The sequence below is a fragment of the Petromyzon marinus genome, unplaced genomic scaffold, assembly GCF_048934315.1.
Source record: "Petromyzon marinus isolate PM22_M1 ecotype Great Lakes invasive population unplaced genomic scaffold, UKy_Petmar_22M1.pri1.0 PM_G_Scaffold_32, whole genome shotgun sequence".
Lineage (NCBI taxonomy): Eukaryota > Metazoa > Chordata > Hyperoartia > Petromyzontiformes > Petromyzontidae > Petromyzon > Petromyzon marinus.
The window spans coordinates 1,641,052-1,663,799 of NW_027422895.1; the positions used below are offsets into that span (position 1 = coordinate 1,641,052).

General features: G+C 46.1%; 1 protein-coding gene across 3 annotated transcripts; it reads left to right on the forward strand.

Annotated features, from left to right (window-relative positions):
• The first annotated feature begins 1,960 nt into the window (after positions 1-1,960).
• LOC142915544 (uncharacterized) lies at positions 1,961-19,058 on the forward strand. 3 transcript variants are annotated; one of them, XM_076061313.1, is made up of 12 exons: positions 1,961-2,185; positions 5,116-5,229; positions 7,407-7,492; positions 11,282-11,446; positions 14,403-14,470; positions 15,785-15,858; positions 16,368-16,426; positions 16,559-16,628; positions 16,780-16,853; positions 17,509-17,617; positions 17,758-17,852; positions 18,759-19,058. In XM_076061313.1, exons 2-12 carry the CDS (start codon positions 5,169-5,171, stop codon positions 19,032-19,034), a joined length of 1,137 nt encoding a protein of 378 aa, XP_075917428.1. In that variant the 5' UTR covers positions 1,961-2,185; positions 5,116-5,168; the 3' UTR covers positions 19,035-19,058. The 3 variants fall into 3 exon arrangements, with proteins under 3 accessions (XP_075917428.1, XP_075917429.1, XP_075917427.1); XM_076061314.1 differs by lacking the exon at positions 5,116-5,229 and having other exon boundaries at positions 1,962-2,185; XM_076061312.1 differs by lacking the exon at positions 1,961-2,185 and having other exon boundaries at positions 5,138-5,903.
• The last annotated feature ends 3,690 nt before the right edge of the window (positions 19,059-22,748 follow it).

The window sequence follows — 22,748 nt, forward strand, 5'->3', positions numbered from 1 at the left end:
ACATACACACACAGACACACAGACACACACACACATACAAACACACACACATACATACACACAGACACACACTCATACATACACACAGACACACACAGACACACACAGACACACATAGACACACACAGACACACACACATACATACACACAGACACAGACACACACACATACACACACACACATACACACAGACACACACACATACACACACATACACACACACATACATACAGACACACACACAGTCACACAGACACACACATACACACACAGACACACATACATACACACAGACACACATACATACATACACACAGACACACACACATACACACAGACACATACACAGCGCGCTAACCACTACACAACAATGCGTTACGCTTACACACACACAGACACGCACACAGACACACAGACAAACACACACACACAGATACACACACATACACACACAGATACACACACATACATACACACAGACACATGCATACACACAGACACACACACAGACACACACACAGACACACACACACAGACACACACACATACATACACACAGACACACAGACACACACACAGACACACACAGACACACACACAGACACACACAGACACACACATACACACACATACACACAGACACACACACACAGACACACATACATACACACAGACACACAGACACACACACACAGACACACACACATACACACACACAGACACACACAGACACACACACATACATACACACACAGACACACACACACATACATACACACAGACACACGCAGACACACACAGACACACACACAGACACACACAGACACACACACATACACACATACACACAGACACACACACAGACACACACACACATACATACACACAGACACACGCAGACACACACACAGACACACACACAGACACACACACATACACACACATACACACAGACACACACACACAGACACACACACATACACACACACAGAGACACACACAGACACACACACAGACACACACACAGACACACACAGACACACACCACACACATACATACACACAGACACACACACACAGACACACACACACACACAGACACACACACAGACAGACACAACACAGAGACACACACACAGAGACACACACACACAGAGACACACACACAGACACACACAGAGACAGACACACACAGAGACACACACACAGACACACAGACACACACATACATACACACAGACACACACACACAGACACACACACATACACACAGACACACACACACACAGACACACACACAGACACACACACACAGACACACACACATACACACAGACACACATACACACACACAGACACACACACAGACACAGACACACACACAGACACACACACACAGACATAACACAGAGACACACACACAGAGACACACACACACAGAGACACACACACAGACACACACAGAGACAGACACACACAGAGACACACACACAGACACACACATACATACACACAGACACACACACACACATACACACAGACACACACACACAGACACACACACAGACACACAGACACACATACACACACACAGACACACACACAGACACACACACATCGAACGTGAACGCCACCGGTGACGTTCGCCTCAGTCGATGGCCCCCAATCCGCTGCTGGAAAATCGTCGTTTCGATTTGCGATTATCGATTTGAAATCGATTACTTAACCACGTGATTTGGTGGCGCTGCGTTTGGCAGTGGGGCAACGGGCACACAACACAATTAGCCAAACCCGAACTCAACGGCGTCAGTCGTCGTTAACATAATATTTAACAGGCGACGTTTCGGGTAACGGACCTTTATCGCACGGTGCACGACCGGCGAGAATCGATATCCGGTGAGCGTCTGTGGCATCGATTAAACGGGAATAGGCCGATTCTAAAGGAATCTACAACCTTCGATTCCTTTGCTCTCGATTTAAAGAGTCGATTCTTGGCGCGCGAGCGTCACTATTCTACTCACGCAGCGCGGCTTGGTTTTATTTTTAAAAGTTTTAACTTTCACGTCTCGTTAAGTTGCTTTAGGAGTCTGTAGTTGTACGAAGTATACCGCAAGGCGTACAGGCCGCAACAATCGAGGCGACTCCTGCGCTTACAATCGCCGGCGGATCAAAGCATCGCCGAAGGTTGATTTGGGCCTAACTCTATCATCATCTGTGCCAGACGTCACGATCATCATCATCATTACAGAGAGAGAGATTGTTCACGATCATCATTACAGAGAGAGATTGTTCACGATCATCATCATTAGAGAGAGAGATTGTTTACGATCATCATCATTACAGAGAGAGATTGTTCACGATCATCATCATTACAGAGAGAGATTGTTCACGATCATCATTACAGAGAGAGATTGTTCACGATCATCATTACAGAGAGACATTGTTCACGATCATCATTACAGAGAGAGATTGTTCACGATCATCATCATTACAGAGAGACATTGTTCACGATCATCATCATTACAGAGAGAGATTGTTCACGATCATCATCATTACAGAGAGAGATTGTTCACGATCATCATTACAGAGAGAGATTGTTCACGATCATCATCATTACAGAGAGAGATTGTTCACGATCATCATTATTACAGAGAGAGATTGTTCACGATCATCATTACAGAGAGACATTGTTCACGATCATCATCATTACAGAGAGAGATTGTTCACGATCATCATCATCATTACAGAGAGACATTGTTCACGATCATCATCATTACAGAGAGAGATTGTTCACAATCATCATCATCATTACAGAGAGACATTGTTCACGATCATCATCATCATCATTACAGAGAGAGATTGTTGAGTGATTCACTTGGGGCCTTGACAATGTGTCTAGCTTAGTGGTCTAATCACCACACCGTGGTGTTGTTGTTGTTGAGTGATTCACTTGGGGCCTTGACAATGTGTCTAGCTTAGTGGTCTAATCACCACTCCGTGTTGTTGAGTGATTCACTTGGGGCCTTGACAATGTGTCTAGCTTAGTGGTCTAATCACCACACTGTGTTGTTGTTGTTGAGTGATTCACTTGGGGCCTTGACAATGTGTCTAGCTTAGTGGTCTAATCACCACTCCGTGTTGTTGTTGAGTGATTCACTTGGGGCCTTGACAATGTGTCTAACTTAGTGGTCTAATCACCACACTGTGTTGTTGTTGTTGAGTGATTCACTTGGGGCCTTGACAATGTGTCTAGCTTAGTGGTCTAATCACCACACCTTGTTGTTGAGTGATTCACTTGGGGCCTTGACAATGCGTCTAGCTTAGTGGTCTAATCACCACACCTTGTTGTTGTTGTTGAGTGATTCCCTTGGGGCCTTGACAATGTGTCTAGCTTAGTGGTCTAATCACCACTCCGTGTTGTTGTTGAGTGATTCACTTGGGGCCTTGACAATGTGTCTAACTTAGTGGTCTAATCACCACACTGTGTTGTTGTTGTTGAGTGATTCACTTGGGGCCTTGACAATGTGTCTAGCTTAGTGGTCTAATCACCACACCTTGTTGTTGAGTGATTCACTTGGGGCCTTGACAATGCGTCTAGCTTAGTGGTCTAATCACCACACCTTGTTGTTGTTGTTGAGTGATTCCCTTGGGGCCTTGACAATGTGTCTAGCTTAGTGGTCTAATCACCACACCGTGTTGTTGTTGTTGTTGAGTGATTCACTTCGGGCCTTCCAACACCGCCGGCGACGATTATCTAAACCGGTTCTGGGACTCCCCTAGGTCGACTCAGCCTCAAATGAGTAGCTGGTGTAGCGGTGTGTAGTAGTAAAACATCGCTAGCACTGGGGAGACAAAGGCGGCCGGGCGTGGTGCTGGCCACCCACCCCCCTCGTGTGCCACAGTGCCGGTAGCCTTCATAGCTGCTGCTCGCTAACAGCACTTGCCCCTACAGCCTGTTACAGGCTACACGGTGTGGGATCTTTGTGTTATTGTTTGGTGTAAACATGTCAACATGTTGTGAAATTCTATTCCCGTGGGCGTCGAGGGGATGGCCATACCCTGGGCACGCCAGGTGAAGGCAGTGGCAGCAAGTATTCAAATCGCCATCACTTTCCATCTCTTTGGGGGGGGATTGAGTGTTTCCCCCTCGCACGCCACGTGGAGTTTTCTCCCGTTGCTGCGATTTCCTCCCACACGTGTATGATAACAATAATAAGCACAACTGTTATTACATCTTAAAATAAAATAAAAACTAAATGCAGGACACTTAAGAATTTTTTTTTTCACTCGATGTGGCTCTTGGATCAATAGGCACGTGTCAGCTAATTATAGCATTGTGTGGTCACAATGATCAGGAGCACGGGGTAGGCCTTACGTTGAGGGAACTCCAGTTGAAGAACTTTGATGTTAAGCTAGATTCATCTTCTTTGGTTCTTTCGGTAAAGTCACCACCACGTAGAATGAGAATAAAATAATAAATTAATAAAATAAAATAACACGATAAAATTCTCACGACGTTTCGGCCACAACACAAGTGGCCTTCATCAGGTGAAGGGACAGCGCTCGCTGCAGCGCTGTCCTCCAGACAGTCTCGTCCCTTCACCTGATGAAGGCCACTTGTGTTGTGGCCGAAACGTCGTGAGAATTTTATTGTGTTATTTTATTTGATCAATTTATTATTTTCTCATTCTACGTGATGGTGACTTTACCGAAAGAACCAAAGAAGATGAATCCTTGCAGTCACGAAAGCTTTAAATCGACAAATGAATCTAGATTCTCATTGTCAGTGCAGCAAAGCACAAAATCAATACAGTAACACCATGAAAATACAATTACCGATTGACGTATTGGGAAACTTGTTGCATTCGTATTTTTAAAAAATGTAAAAATTGCAGCAACAACGCTGTTTGCCCCCACCTCCATTAACGCTACAGCGTAAACAGACGGGCGGTGGCAATTAAAAAAAATGATTCCCATTTAAACTTGTAAGTTGCTTTGCCGAGAGATCTCGCTGGTGCCATCTGGATTGCTCTGCAGCAGTGGCGCTGTCTTAATAAATTCCACATTTGTTTTTTTTCTTGCGTGCACGTACACGGTGTCTGTGCGTCATGCAGGAAGACGGCTATCTGAGGAGTGTGCAAAGAATACAACATGGAGGGGAACGACAATGAAACCTTCGGCCGAAATTTGGGCAGCAGTTTTTCCACGCTCCCCGACTTCAAAATACGGTGCATCTTGGGCAGTGTTTCAGAGAATGAACGAGGTCACCGTCAATCTAGGCAGGTCCGGGAGCCATCGAGCCGTGGCCAGAGTCAGCCAGGGCAAGGTCGCGGTCAAACGGGGCCATTCCAGGTGATGTTGGGTCACGGGTGGTGTCAGATGGGACAAGGTGAAGGTCAATCTGGGGGGCAAATCCAGGGGCCATCGGTTCAAGGTTGGGGTAATAAAGGGCAGGGTCAGCCGGGGGAAGGCGACGGAGTGGCAATTCAAGGCCACAATCAGCCAGGGCAGGGGCCATCGACTCAAGGTTGGGGTAATAAAGGGCAGGGTCAGCCGGGGGAAGGTGACGGAGTGGCAATTCAAGGCCACAATCAGCCAGGGCAGAGCCAATATCACGACGGGAAAAAAAAACCCCAATTGGGCCGAGGTCAGACTCAGCCAAAACAGGGTCAGCATCAACCCGAGCAGGGCCAGGGACTGTCAGGGCACGCCCATGGTCTGCTGGGGCAAGGCCGAGGTCAACCTAATCAGTGCCTGAGTCAGCCAAGGCAATCTCTCTGTCCACTGGGCCAAGTCCAGGAGCCATTGGGTCACGCTTGGGGTCAACTTGGACAAGGTCAAGTGGGTCGTGGTGAAACTGGACAGGTTCAACAAGGTCAAGCACAGAGGATGCTATTGCAAGGTCAGTCAACTTGGTCATGGTCAAGTGACACCGCCAAGGTCAAGGTATTCATTTCAGCTGTGGATCATGGCCCCGTGTATCGCCTGGCTCCGATCTGTAAACCAATCGCGCCGCTTATTTTACTTAAAACGATCTCAATCCTCCGATGTCCACATTGATCGCCGAGCACGAATTCCGCTTGCGCTTTTCAACCGGCGTTTGACGTCAGAAGTACGGTGCGGCGCTCTGCTTAGTCATTGACGATAACGATGGTTAGGCAGCGCTTGCCCCAGGAACGCAAGAGGCGGTACGTCCGTCACGTCGCGATGAAAAGCAGCTCGTCCTAGGTGTGCGTGCCTAGGGCAGGTGGACCGCGTTGGCTAGGAGACGTTAACTACCTCGCCTAGTACACAGGAGGGTCGGGGGTTCGATCCCGACCCCTGACGCCTGTTGCTGTGTATTTGGAGTTTGTGTGTCTCTCTCTCATCATCATCATCATCATCACGGTGGCTAGGAGACGTTAGCTACCTCGCCCGGTACGCAGGAGGTCGTGGGTTCGATCCCAACCCTGACGCCTGTTGCTGTGTATTTGGAGTTTGCGTGTCTCTCTCTCATCATCATCATCACGGTGGCTAGGAGATGTCAACTACCTCGCCCGGTACGCAGGAGGGTCGTGGGTTCGATCCCGACCCCTGACGCCTGTTGCTGTGTATTTGGAGTTTGCGTGTCTCTCTCTCATCATCATCATCATCACGGTGGCTAGGAGATGTTAACTACCTCGCCTGGTACGCAGGAGGGTCGTGGGTTCGATCCCGACCCCTGACGCCCGTGCGTTTGAAAGTTTGCGCGTTCTCCCCACGGCGGTGTTGATGTTGCTCCATGCCCTGCATTGTTTCCCCGCGCATTTAGAAAAACGTGACGTTTAAGAGTAATGCGGCTGATATACATTGACACGTGGTGAGGAACCACTTTGTTGAGCTTATCAACTGTGGCCAGGTCGCTTCTGAACAAGAGTTACGTATCCGAGCGGGCTCTTACGTGGTAAAATAACAAGTTTAGTTTCGTTTAGTTGATGGGTTCCTTTAACGCTGGCTTTTGTCTCCAAAGTTTTTTTGGAAAAAAACGGCTGATATACATTGGAAAAAAACTTTTGGTCAGTTCGCCGATTTTTCTACAGGGCAAGCACTTTATATCAGAACGCAATTTTACTGAAGATTTATTCATATTTATGATGCTCATCATAACCTCTCATTGCCGACAGACACCCCGACTGAGCTGAGCACTAAACCTCAGTTGGAAAGTTCTAAAAAGCGATACGTGTGTCAACGTGTACCAATGTACATCTCGTGCGGTGCTATTATGAACGATGTACTTTAATACTCTTTGGTTCTATTGGGTAAAGTCACGTAGGTGAAAATAAACCCAATAGAACCAATAGAACCAAAGAGTATGGATCCTAGCAGTCACGAAAACTTTAAATCTAGGATGTACTTTAACTTAATTGTGCGCAATTTTTGTTCGCAGCTCAAGCAAACATCACTGAGCAGCATCAACCTCGGCAGAGCACGCCGCCGCCGCCGCTGCCGCCGGTGCCGCTTGATTGGCAAGAGGCAAGATGACTCGCTGATCACATTGAAACGTGCCCACAGATGTGCATCGTTATTTCACATTAATAATACGGTCATTCTAAGAAAATACCGATTCATCTAGTTTCATATTCTCGGTTCTTTCGGTAAAGTCACCACGTAGAAGGGAAACAATACAATAATAAAAATATAAAACAATAAAATTCTCGCGACGTTTCAGACATCTGAACAAGCTGCCAAATCGCTCTCCGTGGTACTGACGTTTAAAAAAAACTTTTTTCAAATTTTCTTGCTGTGGTTTTCACACCTGACGATGATCGCTGCTTGTGTTGCAGTCGAAACGTCGTGATAATTCAATTGTTTTATATTTTTATTATTTTATTGTTTCCCTTTCTACGTGGCGGTGACTTTACCGAAAGAACCGAGAATGTGAATCACTGCAGTCACGAAAGCTTCAAGTGAAAATTTATTTAGTTTCACGAAGCTTGGGGCTGCTGCCACGGTGCGCAATGGTTCAGCACGTTGGACTTGCGGTCCACAAGGTCGTGATGTCCAGGCGTGCCAGGTTTAATAGGCACGTGTCTACAATGTCCCACCTCTGTCCACTCTGCAGTATATATTGGTACACCGCAGTTGAATGGCAGGCCGCATGTGGTGGGGTAAAGTGTGGGTACTACCATCACTTCCAAGACGTCTCCCCAGCATGGAGGAGTTCAGCCCCTAGTGAGGGTTTCTCTACCAAGACGTCTTGAACAGCGTGGAAGAGTTCAGCCCCTAGTGAGGGTGTCTTTACCAAGACGTCTTGAACAGCGTGGAAGAGTTCAGCCCCTAGTGAGGGCTTCTCTACCAAGACATCTTGAACAGCGTGAAAGAGTTCAGTCTCTAGTGAGGGTTTCTCTACCAAGACGTCTTGAACAGCGTGGAAGAGTTCAGCCCCTAGTGAGGGTTTCTCTTCCAAGACGTCTTGAACAGCGTGGAAGAGTTCAGCCCCTAGTGAGGGTGTCTTTACCAAGACGTCTTGAACAGCGTGGAAGAGTTCAGCCCCTAGTGAGGGCTTCTCTACCAAGACGTCTTGAACAGCGTGGAACAGTTCAGCCCCTAGTGAGGGTTTCTCTACCAAGACGTCTTGAACAGCGTGGAAGAGTTCAGCCCCTAGTGAGGGTTTCTCTTCCAAGACGTCTTGAACAGCGTGGAAGAGTTCAGCCCCTAGTGAGGGTTCCTCTACCAAGACGTCTTGAACAGCGTGGAAGAGTTCAGCCCCTAGTGAGGGTTTCACTTCCAAGACGTCTTGAACAGCGTGGAACAGTTCAGCCCCTAGTGAGGGTTTCTCTACCAAGACGTCTTGAACAGCGTGGAAGAGTTCAGCCCCTAGTGAGGGTTTCTCTACCAAGACGTCTTGAACAGCGTGGAAGAGTTCAGCCCCTAGTGAGGGTTTCTCTTCCAAGACGTCTTGAACAGCGTGGAAGAGTTCAGCCCCTAGTGAGGGTTTCTCTACCAAGACGTCTTGAACAGCGTGGAAGAGTTCAGCCCCTAGTGAGGGTTTCACTTCCAAGACGTCTTGAACAGCGTGGAAGAGTTCAGCCCCTAGTGAGGGTTTCACTTCCAAGACGTCTTGAACAGCGTGGAAGAGTTCAGCCCCTAGTGAGGGTTTCACTTCCAAGACGTCTTGAACAGCGTGGAAGAGTTCAGCCCCTAGTGAGGGTTTCTCTTCCAAGACGTCTTGAACAGCGTGGAAGAGTTCAGCCCCTAGTGAGGGTTTCTCTACCAAAACGTATCCCCAGCGTGGAAGAGTTCAGCCCCTAGTGAGGGTTTCACTTCCAAGACGTCTTGAACAGCGTGGAAGAGTTCAGCCCCTAGTGAGGGTTTCTCTACCAAGACTTCTCCCCAGCGTGGAAGAGTTCAGCCCCTAGGGAGGGTTTCTCTTCCAAGACGTCTTGAACAGCGTGGAAGAGTTCAGCCCCTAGTGAGGGTTTCTCTACCAAGACGTCTTGAACAGCGTGGAAGAGTTCAGCCCCTAGTGAGGGTTTCTCTACCAAGACGTCTTGAACAGCGTGGAAGAGTTCAGCCCCTAGTGAGGGTTCCTCTACCAAGACGTCTCCCCAGCGTGGAAGAGTTCAGCCCATAGTGAGGGTTTCTCTACCAAAACGTCTTGAACAGCATGGAAGAGTTCAGCCCCTAGTGAGGGTTTCACTTCCAAGTCGTCTTGAACAGCGTGGAAGAGTTCAGCCCCTAGTGAGGGTTTCTCTACCAAAACGTCTTGAACAGCGTTGAAGAGTTCAGCCCCTAGTGAGAGTTTCTCTTCCAAGACGTCTTGAACAGCGTGGAAGAGTTCAGCCCCTAGTGAGGGTTTCTCTTCCAAGACGTCTCCCCAGCGTGGAAGAGTTCAGCCCCTAGTGAGGGTTTCTCTACCAAGACGTCTTGAACAGCGTGGAAGAGTTCAGCCCCTAGTGAGGGTTTCTCTTCCAAGACGTCTTGAACAGCGTGGAAGAGTTCAGCCCCTAGTGAGGGTTTCTCTACCAAGACGTCTTGAACAGCGTGGAAGAGTTCAGCCCCTAGTGAGGGTTTCTCTACCAAGACGTCTTGAACAGCGTGGAAGAGTTCAGCCCCTAGTGAGGGTTCCTCTACCAAGACGTCTTGAACAGCGTGGAAGAGTTCAGCCCCTAGTGAGGGTTTCTCTACCAAGGCGCCTTGAACAGCGTGGAAGAGTTCAGCCCCTAGTGAGGGTTTCTCTTCCAAGACGTCTTGAACAGCGTGGAAGAGTTCAGCCCCTAGTGAGGGTTTCTCTACCAAGACGTCTTGAACAGCGTGGAAGAGTTCAGCTCCTAGTAAGGGTTTCACTTCCAAGACGTCTTGAACAGCGTGGAAGAGTTCAGCCCCTAGTGAGGGTTTCACTTCCAAGACGTCTTGAACAGCGTGAAAGAGTTCAGCCCCTAGTGAGGGTTCCTCTACCAAGACGTCTTGAACAGCGTGGAAGAGTTCAGCCCCTAATGAGGGTTCCTCTACCAAGACGTCTTGAACAGCGTGGAAGAGTTCAGCCCCTAGTGAGGGTTTCTCTACCAAGACGTCTCCCCAGCGTGGAAGAGTTCAGCCCCTAGTGAGGGTTTCACTTCCAAAACGTCTTGAACAGCGTGGAAGAGTTCAGCCCCTAGTGAGGGTTTCTCTACCAAGACGTCTCCCCAGCGTGGAAGAGTTCAGCCCCTAGTGAGGGTTTCTCTTCCAAGACGTCTTGAACAGCGTGGAAGAGTTCAGCCTCTACTGAGCGCCCTCTAGTGGAGGCCCTTTTGCCAGCAGTGATTACGATCAAACAATTTCAGATCTGTGCCTTAAACCTTTTTACGTTCACAGCACTTGGCAAAGACGTTTTGAGGGAAAGTATATTTAAAAAATAAAAAAAACCGTGTATTTGTGCTTGTACATGACTTGATCGAGTTTTCGGTTGAAATGGAGTAATAATAATCAGTTCAACACGTAGGCTTTCGCGACCAATTATATTCGTATAATAAATGTTTTTTTGGTTATATCGCGTAAAGTATGAATGTGTAAATGTTGTGGATTTACTCTCCGACACACCGGTGGGCCGGAGTAGTAATTCACTGGCGCGTTTTGTTTACGTGACAAACCTCACTGGCTGGGTCGGGTGGTGGAGGGTAACGACACACACTTACGCGAGCCAACCCAAGAACGTTTATCGCGAATAATCGGTCATCGGGCAGCGGAAAATCTTGATGTGTTCACGACACTACGGCTTGGGAAGCTGCTGACACACGCTCCTCATGCCGTGTGTTGTGTTTGGTTGGTTTTTTTTCTTCGCAGAATAAAGATCACGTGTCAAGGACGTACAATTATTTGCGCTGTGAAATGAACAAGTTGAACATGTGGAAGGTCAGAGTTCACTCTGAGCTCAGCAAAAAGGAGGAAGCTGTCAGAATGGCCCAGGAGACGGCCGACGCTCTGCAGAAATCAACTCGACAAACACAGGTGGGTAGCAGCAGCAGTAAGTGGTCTCATTTCTCTAAAGCAGTGCTTCTCAGTGTGGTCACTCACCCCCGGTATCGCCGGTGGTCCACCACGCTCCTCCGGGTGGTCCTCAGGGCTGTGAGTAACACAGGTGGGCAACAGCAGCAGCAGTAAGTGGTCTCATTTCTCTAAAGCAGTGCTTCTCACAGTGTGGTCACCTTCCCTCCCTCCCCCGTACCACCGGTGGTCCTCCACGCTCCTCCGGGTGGTTCGCGGGGTTGTGATGCAGGCTGATCCGGAGAGTAATTACAATGTACGTCATTATAATTATTAAATTAAACTCGTGATATTCAAAAATTAGGTGAGGAAAAACGACCTTAACCCTCGGGTCTAAATGCGCCCCCCCTAAAAAAAACCTCGTAGCTGCGTTTAAAAAAATAAAGCGTTTGTATTCCCGTAATATGAGTGATTTAGTGTTACTGCTATTTAGAGAAACAAGCAAATGCATTTCGTCGCTAGGGGTGGCTGAGTTGGTTTGCGGGCCGACGACTTGTCGAGTTTCCGCGGAGTATTTGTGCATTGCGCGCGGTCATTCTCTTGGCCTTTAATCTTTGGTTACTTCGGTAAAGTCACGTGGTAGGTATAAAGATGATAAAATGTCCACGACGTTTCGATCGCAACACCTCAAGCGCTTTGTCCTCGGGCGGTAAAAAAAGTAATCCCTGCAGTGGAACTGCTGAACCAGCGAGAGAGTCCTGTCACAACAACAACAACAGCAGCAGCAGCAGCAAGAGGTTTAATTTTTATTTTTTATTTTCGCCTGAGGACGACCGCCGCCTGTGGTGTCGCGATGGAAACGTCGTGATTTGATTCATTATTTTGTGTTGTATTTTTATACGCGCTACGCGACTTTACTTGAATGAAAGCAAAGACTGTGGATTCCTGCGGTGACGAAAAACTTCAAATCTCTTAGTCTTATTAAATTTTTATTTAAATATTTCGTGACTGCAGGGATTCATATTCTTGGTTCTTTCGGTAAAGTCACCGCCACGTAGAAGGGAAACAATAAAATAATAAAAATGTAAAACGATCAAATTATCACGACGTTTCGACTGCAACGCAAGCGATCATCGTCAGGTGTGAAAACCACAGCAAGAAAACAATTTTCACCGCCGCTCTTTAAAAAAAAATTCTTGCTGTGGTTTTCACACCTGATGATGATTGCTTGTGTTGCAGTCGAAACGTCGTGAGACTTTTATTGTTTTATATTTTTTATTATTTTATTGTTTCCCTTCTACGTGGTGGTGACTTTACCGAATGAACCAACGATTATGGATTCCTGCAGTGACGTAAACTTCAAATCTCTTCTTCGTCTTCTTCTTGATTCTTTCGGTAAAGTCGCCACGTAGAAGGGAAAAAATAAAATAATAAAAATTTAAAACAATAAAATTCTCACGACGTTTCGACTGCAACGCAAGCGATCATCATCAGGTGTGAAAACCACCGCAAGAAAAAAATGTCACCGCCACTTTTTAAAAATTTTCTTGCTGTGGTTTTCACACCTGACGATGATTGCTTGTGTTGCCGTCGAAACGTCGTGATAATTTTATTGTTTATATTTTTATTACTTTATTGTTTCCCTTCTACGTGGTGACTTTACCGAAAGAACCAAAAATATATCTCTTAGTCTTGTCGACTAAAGCAGTGGAACGCTTTCATTCAATGTTGGTGTGAGTGGCTCCTCATTTCTCCAAACCCAAACATTTATTGTCAGCTAATCGGTAAACTTCATCAATCTTTTGACGTAGACACGTAGTCAATGATCAGGTTTGGTTTTCCTCAGTGCACTGTGTGTATGTTGAACTTCTTTCACACCGTACGTAGCCAACCGTGCTATGTGTGTGTATGTTGAACTTCTTTCACACCGTACGTAGCCAACCGTGCTATGTGTGTGTGTATGTTGAACTTCTTTCACACCGTACGTAGCCAACCGTGCTACGTGTGTGTATGTTTAATATCTTTCACACCGTACGTAGCCAACCGTGCTACGTGTGTGTATGTTGAACTTCTTTCACACCGTACGTAGCCAACCGTGCTATGTGTGTGTTTGTTGAACATCTTTCACACCGTACGTAGCCAACCGTGCTATGTGTGTGTGTATGTTGAACTTCTTTCACACCGTACGTAGCCAACCGTGCTACGTGTGTGTATGTTGAACTTCTTTCATACCGTACGTAGCCAACCGTGCTACGTGTGTGTATGTTGAACTTCTTTCACACCGTACGTAGCCAACCGTGCTACGTGTGTGTATGTTGAACTTCTTTCACACCGTACGTAGCCAACCGTGCTACGTGTGTGTATGTTGAACTTCTTTCACACCGTACGTAGCCAACCGTGCTACGTGTGTGTATGTTGAACTTCTTTCACACCGTACGTAGCCAACCGTGCTACGTGTGTGTTTGTTGAACTTCTTTCACACCATACGTAGCCAACCGTGCTGCGTGTGTGTATGTTGAACTTCTTTCACACCGTACGTAGCCAACCGTGCTCAATGGGAGATGCAGTGGCATCTCAAATAACGTTGCTACATTATCTTAGTCTGCATATTGTTTCAAACTCATTAATTTCGTCTGGTTATAATCACGATTAGGTTGTTTTTGTGGATTCCCCATAGTCATCATTATGATTGGTAATTGTGTCCACTCATCATTCGTCATTGTTAACTAAAATAGAGAAACACTTGGTTTGCCAAGACAATGATTTAAAGGTGCTTCTGATCTGTTTGTAGCTTCAACTGGACAGCAATAAGATTTGTGTCTGTGGTTCCTCAGCGATCGCTTTGTCTGCATGATTGACGATGCTTTATGAAACCCGAACATCATTATCAGTGCTGTGTGTCAGATAACAATTATCAGACAACTGTGTTGAAGCGGTATGCGTCACCTCAGCGAAGTGTGTGTGTCGTGTTTCCTTTCAGCTTGAAAATGTACACCTCAGCGCGCAACTTCAAGACGTGATTGACATCAAAGGAGATTTAATGGAGAAGTAAGAAGTTATTCATTTCCCTCGAATTTCATCTCTGTCCTCTGTTTAGGTTCCTCAACTTACTGGAGAAACCCGAAGAGCAATGAAGCTCTTTTTTTTGTAACAAATGTCCGGTAGATTTCAGAGATGTCCGGTGGACTCAGGGGCGAGGAGCCAGGATTTTGACTTTGGGGGGGTTGCTGACTTCAACATTCTGAGATATCTCAGTGTGTTTGTGTTTTCCAATGGGCACCACAAATGTATAAAACTTATTATTGGATTTGAGCTGCGGAGTTTATTAATAGGTCGGAGCCGCCGACGTGGCCAGTAAGTTCGATAAGTTCGCAAGGCTGCCGCTCAAGCAGCCTGCAGGGCAGCACACAAGGTGGCAGCCTGCAGGGCAGCACACAAGGTGGCAGCCTGCAGGGCAGCAGCACAAGGTGGCAGCCTGCAGGGCAGCACAAGGTGGCAGCCTGCAGGGCAGCATGAGGTGATATCACAAGGTGACATCACAAGGTGGCAGCACAAGGTGGTAGCCTGCAGGGCAGCACAAGGTGACAGCCTGCAGGGCAGCACACAAGGTGGCAGCCTGCAGGGCAGCACAAGGTGGCAGCCTGTAGGGCAGCACGAGGTGGCAGCACACAAGGTGACATCACAAGGTGGCAGCCTGCAGGGCAGCAGCACAAGGTGGCAGTCTGCAGGGCAGCACAAGGTGACATCATAAGGTGGTAGCCTGCAGGGCAGCACACGAGGTGGTAGCCTGCAGGGCAGCACACAAGGTGGTAGCCTGCAGGGCAGCACACGAGGTGGCAGCCTGCAGGGCAGCACAAGGTGACAGCCTGCAGGGCAGCACAAGGTGACAGCCTGCAGGGCAGCACACAAGGTGGCATCACAAGGTGGCAGCCTGCGGCATTTTGCAGCAGCCGGATATCCGGTTATCCCGATTTACCGACTTCCCCAAATTTTCAGGGGGGGGGCTGACCCCCCCCCCATTCCCCCCTGTTGCTCCGCCCCTGAGTGGACTACTGGGTGGAGGTCAGAGGTCACGCCGGCAGAACAAACGAGCGACTTGTTGATGACACCAACATCCTCTCTGCATTTTCATTTTAAAAACTTTCGCGACTGCAGGAATTCACGTTCTTTGGTTCTTTCGGTAAAGTCACAGAAAACAACAAAATCACGGTGAGTTTTTATTTTGTTGTTTCCCTTCTACGTGACTTCACCGAAAGAACCAAGAATATCTTCATCTGCAATGCGCTTTGCCTTAAAATGGCGGATACGTTCCTACGAAGGTTTTCTGACCCGCCGTCCTTGCAATGTGCCCGTGTCCGTAAGGATCCGTGCCACCAGGCAGATGTGTGACGATCTGAAGGGCCAGTCCTCTTCAGTGCAACAAACATTAACCAGAGGTACATTCTCAACATTCGCCGACCATTGGACGTTGCCGGTGTTACACGTTTAGTGATTAAACTTGCTTGTCGTTGACTCACGTGGGTCACGTGCGTACGGTGATAATGACATTGACGGTGTAACACGTTTAGTGATTAAACTTGATTGTCGTTGACTCACGTGGGTCACGTCCGCACGGTGATAATGACATTAACGGTGTGACATGTTTAGCGATTAAACTTGCTTATTGTTGACTCACGTGGGTCACGTGCGTACGGTGATAATGGACATTGACGGTGTAACACGTTTAGCGATTAAACCTGCTTGTCGTTGACTCACGTGGGTCACGTGCGTACGGTGATAATGACATTGACGGTGTAACACGTTTAGTGATTAAACTTGCTTGTCGTTGACTCACGTGGGTCACGTGCGTACGGTGATAATGGACGTTGACGGTGTAACACGTTTAGTGATTAAACTTGCTTGTCGTTGACTCACGTGGGTCACGTCCGCACGGTGATAATGGCAGCTGAAACAGAACAGGAACAAGTGGAAGCTGTTCATTCGTCGCTGAAAGCAGAACTGAAGGTAAAATGTGTGATGCTTTTTAAATTTTGTTTTCATTTAATTGTATTTCTTGAGAAACGTGTAACGGTATAAACGTACGCACGTGCACATTTAACATTGATGCTGGATCCCCGCTGTCATCCTCTCTTAAAGACGTTTGCGGTGACTTTCAGCGAATTGAATTTAAAGTCTCAAAATGACAAGAATATTGCGTTGGGCAAAGGTGAGTCTCGTGCCGGGTGACGCAATGCACGGCTGCTCAGTGATACGCAGAGCACCGTCGATGATGATCGATGACCGTTGTGGTTTTTACTGGATGAATATTGACGCGCTCAGCCACTTTGTTGAACGTACGACGCGTGTGTCGTACGCAGTGGAAGCAGCTGTGGACGCGATGGGAAGAGCGCGGTGGGACTTTGTAAACAAGTTGACGATTAAAGAAAGCCAGGTTCGTGTGAATTCATGAGCTGATCGCTTTTGCTCACATTTTAAATGCACGTTGGGATAAAAAAAATATTGGATTAAACGACCACGCATTACCTTTTACAAACCAGTGTGTATATATAGCTCAAACCCCAAGGGTCTGTTATAATTCAGGCTCATACATTTTTGTTGATTTCAAATGTAAGAAATGTAGCTCCTAAAGGCATGCCTGTCTCAATCATAAAATATCCTTTGAAGATCAAGATCACCTTCAAATAAAAACTGATATATTAATGTTCCTATCCCAAACTATTGCCTTTAATGCCTACTATTGCCATTGTGTACAGTGTTCATACATTGCTTTTACAATTTACAAACGTCTGTATAACAATATAATGCTTAAAATGTGAATTATTTCCACTTTAGAACGTATTCAGTGCCCTAAACGCATTTGTTCAACAAAATATATGGGATGTGCACATTTCTACCTCTTTGTCTTGATTTCTCAAGTTCATTTCAGTCTGGTAAACACAACTTATCTGACTTCAATGATGACTTGCAAACCAGAAAACTCGCCTTGCCCAGCAGTAGGTAATTTCATAGATCCGTGCGTAAAGTCGTATTATTATCATTGTCGTTCAGTAGTTAGCAAACAGAGAGTTCCGTCTCATCGCTCTTAGGCCAAAGAAATGTCCGAGCTGTTGGAGTTAAAAAATGAAGAGCTCAAAACGGCCTCGCAAAAGCTGCAAGATTCCATTGAAAGCTGCGCTCGACTCGAAGAAACAGAGCGTGAGAGCACACTTCAAGTTGCCCGCTTTTTATTGCCAACGAGCCCGGATGTGTTTGTGCGTGTGCGCGGTGGGCAAATGTCTGCACGTCCCGACCGTGAAAGTCGATCCCGATTTCGTTTGTTTTGCGTGAATTAACAGGCAACTTTCAAGCACGGCTTGAGCAAACGCAGAAAGAAAGTGGTACCCTGAAACTCGAAGTAAATCGCCGTCGGGAAGTTGAAAGCATGCTGCAGGTGACCTATCCGTTCATTTTTTTTATTTAAAGCTTTCGTGACTGCAGCGATTCATATTCTTAGCTCTTTCGGTAAAGTCACCACGTTGAAGGGAAACAAAATAATAAAATATATTTAAAACAATAAAAATTCTCACGACGTTTCGACCATAACACAAACGGTCGTTATCAGGTGTGTCGGTTTGCATTAATTAATTTATTTTTAAACGGTGTTTAAACGGTGTTTTAAAAATAAATACATTAATGCAAACCGACACACCTGATGATGACCGTTTGTGTTATGGTCGAAACGTCGTGAGAATTTTTATTGTTTTATATATTTTATTATTTTTATTGTTTCCTTTCAACGTGACTTTACCGAAAAAGCTAAGAATATGTATCCGTTCATATTTATTACATCGCTAATATTGTCTGCATTCCTTAACTGGATATTTTTAACGGAATGGTTTTCTTTTTGATTTAAAGCTTTGGTCACTGCAGGGATTCATATTCTTGGTTCTTTCGGGTAAAGTCGCCACGTAGAAGGGAAACAATAAAATAATAAAAATATGCAACAATAAAATTCTCACGACGTTTCGACGGCAACTCAAGCAATCATCATCAGGTGTGAACACCACAGCAAGAAAAAATTTTCACCGCCACTTATTCCAAATGTTCTTGCTGTGGTTTTCACACCTGATGATGATTGCTTGTGTTGCTGTCGAAACGTCGTGAGAATTTAATTGTTTAATATTTTAATCATTTTATAGTTTCCCTTCTACGTGGCGACTTTACCGAAAGAACCACGAATAAGGAATGGTTTTCTCTTAGCCTTTTTGGAAAAGTCTCAAGCTTTTTTCACTGTATCTGAACAAATGCAGCGGGTCACCCGCCTCATCGATTTCATCATCGTACGGTCTGAATGCAGGCTGGGATGCAAAACGCGGAGAGAAGTTTTGCGGAGAAGGAGCGAGAGTTCACCGCAAGCACCGCGGAGCTGCGGCTGTCGTGCGACAAGCTGCAGCACGAACGTCGGGACCTGAACGTGATTGTGCAAAACCTGGAGAAGGCAAACGAAGAGTTGACAGCAGCAGCCAGCCAGAGGCAAGTGGTGAACTTTTACAACACGGCACGTGTTGCGTGCCGAGACGTTATTCATCGATTTAAAGCGTTCGTGACTGCAAGGATTAATTGTATTAAATAATAAAATAAAATAACACGATAAAATTCTCACGACGTTTCGGCCACAACACAAGCGGCCTTCATCAGGTGAAGGGACGAGACTGCCTCAGCGCTGTCCTCCAGACATTCTCGTCCCTTCACCTGATGAAGGCCGCTTGTGTCGTGGCCCGAAACGTCGTGAGAATTTTATCGTGTAATTTTATCAATTTATTATTTTATTATCATTCTACGTGGTGGTGACTTTACCGAAAGAACCAAAGAAGACGTTAATTATCGTTGCGTCGCTATTGTCACGTACTACGCTGGTTGATGCAGGAAAGCCCCACGGCGGTGTTCTTCACTCATTTTCAGAGGTGGCGGAGGGCGAGGGCGGGTCGGGGGGGGTGGGGCATGTCCGCCGATAAGACACGGTACAGCGTGAGGGCCGCCACACGTTTTAACACCGCTGGGTTTGACAGCAGCACACGAGGACGACGACGACGACGATGGGGAGGTGATTTAAGATCTGGGTATTGTCAGGGGCCGCACAAGAGGCCACCAGGGGCCGCTCGTGGCCCGCCGGCCTTGCAGTGAAGGACACTGCCCCACAGTGTTCACGTTTAGAAAGGGGTCTGCAATTGTTTTGCAGTAGGGGGCGACAATTGCTCTAAGAAAAGCTGTCTCGGGTGTGGACCAATCAAATTCAAGGACAGTGCATATTATTATCAGAGTTGTCTTTTTTGTTTGCATTTTGACTGCTTGTGTTGTGGTTATTGCAAACATGATGCCTTGAATAAAGGTGTCAGTTTTTGTGCCAGTTAAAAGGGTAAAACCTATTCTTATATCTTGTTTCTGGCAAAGGAGGTCTCATAATGTTAATGCTCACCCCGAGCCCTCAATGCTCTGAGAGTGCACTGTTTTTGAGTTGTACGCCTTTTGGCGTCTTCTGGTCCAACACCAATGGAGACTAGGCTCTAAGAAAAGCTGTCTCGGGTGTGGACCAATCAAATTCAAGGACAGTGCATATTATTATCAGAGTTGTCTTTTTTGTTTGCATTTTGACTGCTTGTGTTGTGGTTATTGCAAACATGATGCCTTGAATAAAGGTGTCAGTTTTTGTGCCAGTTAAAAGGGTAAAACCTATTCTTATATCTTGTTTCTGGCAAAGGAGGTCTCATAATGTTAATGCTCACCCCGAGCCCTCAATGCTCTGAGAGTGCGCTGTTTTTGAGTTGTATGCCTTTTGGCGTCTTCTGGTTCAACACCAATGGAGACTAGGCTCTAAGAAAAGCTGTCTCGGGTGTGGACCAATCAAATTCAAGGACAGTGCATATTATTATCAGAGTTGTCTTTTTTGTTTGCATTTTGACTGCTTGTGTTGTGGTTATTGCAAACATGATGCCTTGAATAAAGGTGTCAGTTTTTGTGCCAGTTAAAAGGGTAAAACCTATTCTTATATCTTGTTTCTGGCAAAGGAGGTCTCATAATGTTAATGTTCACCCCGAGCCCTCAATGCTCTGAGAGTGCGCTGTTTTTGAGTTGTACGCCTTTTGGCGTCTTCTGGTCCAACACCAATGGAGACTAGGCTCTAAGAAAAGCTGTCTCGGGTGTGGACCAATCAAATTCAAGGACAGTGCATATTATTATCAGAGTTGTCTTTTTTGTTTGCATTTTGACTGCTTGTGTTGTGGTTATTGCAAACATGATGCCTTGAATAAAGGTGTCAGTTTTTGTGCCAGTTAAAAGGGTAAAACCTATTCTTATATCTTGTTTCTGGCAAAGGAGGTCTCATAATGTTAATGTTCACCCCGAGCCCTCAATGCTCTGAGAGTGCGCTGTTTTTGAGTTGTACGCCTTTTGGCGTCTTCTGGTCCAACACCAATGGAGACTAGGCTCTAAGAAAAGCTGTCTCGGGTGTGGACCAATCAAATTCAAGGACAGTGCATATTATTATCAGAGTTGTCTTTTTTGTTTGCATTTTGACTGCTTGTGTTGTGGTTATTGCAAACATGATGCCTTGAATAAAGGTGTCAGTTTTTGTGCCAGTTAAAAGGGTAAAACCTATTCTTATATCTTGTTTCTGGCAAAGGAGGTCTCATAATGTTAATGCTCACCCCGAGCCCTCAATGCTCTGAGAGTGCGCTGTTTTTGAGTTGTACGCCTTTTGGTGTCTTCTGGTCCAACACCAATGGAGACTAGGCTCTAAGAAAAGCTGTCTCGGGTGTGGACCAATCAAATTCAAGTCACAGTGCATATTATTATCAGAGTTGTCTTTTTTGTTTGCATTTTGACTGCTTGTGTTGTGGTTATTGCAAACATGATGCCTTGAATAAAGGTGTCAGTTTTTGTGCCAGTTAAAAGGGTAAAACCTATTCTTATATCTTGTTTCTGGCAAAGGAGGTCTCATAATGTTAATGCTCACCCCGAGCCCTCAATGCTCTGAGAGTGCGCTGTTTTTGAGTTGTACGCCTTTTGGCGTCTTCTGCTCCAACACCAATGGAGACTAGGCTCTAAGAAAAGCTGTCTCGGGTGTGGACCAATCAAATTCAAGGACAGTGCATATTATTATCAGAGTTGTCTTTTTTGTTTGCATTTTGACTGCTTGTGTTGTGGTTATTGCAAACATGATGCCTTGAATAAAGGTGTCAGTTTTTGTGCCAGTTAAAAGGGTAAAACCTATTCTTATATCTTGTTTCTGGCAAAGGAGGTCTCATAATGTTAATGCTCACCCCGAGCCCTCAATGCTCTGAGAGTGCGCTGTTTTTGAGTTGTACGCCTTTTGGCGTCTTCTGGTCCAACACCAATGGAGACTAGGCTCTAAGAAAAGCTGTCTCGGGTGTGGACCAATCAAATTCAAGGACAGTGCATATTATTATCAGAGTTGTCTTTTTTGTTTGCATTTTGACTGCTTGTGTTGTGGTTATTGCAAACATGATGCCTTGAATAAAGGTGTCAGTTTTTGTGCCAGTTAAAAGGGTAAAACCTATTCTTATATCTTGTTTCTGGCAAAGGAGGTCTCATAATGTTAATGCTCACCCCGAGCCCTCAATGCTCTGAGAGTGCGCTGTTTTTGAGTTGTACGCCTTTTGGTGTCTTCTGGTCCAACACCAATGGAGACTAGGCTCTAAGAAAAGCTGTCTCGGGTGTGGACCAATCAAATTCAAGGACAGTGCATATTATTATCAGAGTTGTCTTTTTTGTTTGCATTTTGACTGCTTGTGTTGTGGTTATTGCAAACATGATGCCTTGAATAAAGGTGTCAGTTTTTGTGCCAGTTAAAAGGGTAAAACCTATTCTTATATCTTGTTTCTGGCAAAGGAGGTCTCATAATGTTAATGCTCACCCCGAGCCCTCAATGCTCGGAGAGTGCGCTGTTTTTGAGTTGTACGCCTTTTGGTGTCTTCTGGTCCAACACCAATGGAGACTAGGCTCTAAGAAAAGCTGTCTCGGGTGTGGACCAATCAAATTCAAGGACAGTGCATATTATTATCAGAGTTGTCTTTTTTGTTTGCATTTTGACTGCTTGTGTTGTGGTTATTGCAAACATGATGCCTTGAATAAAGGTGTCAGTTTTTGTGCCAGTTAAAAGGGTAAAACCTATTCTTATATCTTGTTTCTGGCAAAGGAGGTCTCATAATGTTAATGCTCACCCCGAGCCCTCAATGCTCTGAGAGTGCGCTGTTTTTGAGTTGTACGCCTTTTGGCGTCTTCTGGTCCAACACCAATGGAGACTAGGCTCTAAGAAAAGCTGTCTCGG

Bases quoted from the DNA above. Each gene is read 5' to 3' on its own strand.
- LOC142915544 (XM_076061312.1), top strand. From the start codon at position 5,153: ATGGAGGGGAACGACAATGAAACCTTCGGCCGAAATTTGGGCAGCAGT. The intron at 14,471-15,784 runs GTAAGAAGTTAT...CGTGTCCGTAAG, and splicing joins AAAGGAGATTTAATGGAGAA to GATCCGTGCCACCAGGCAGA. The intron at 16,629-16,779 runs GTGAGTCTCGTG...TGTCGTACGCAG, and splicing joins GAATATTGCGTTGGGCAAAG to TGGAAGCAGCTGTGGACGCG.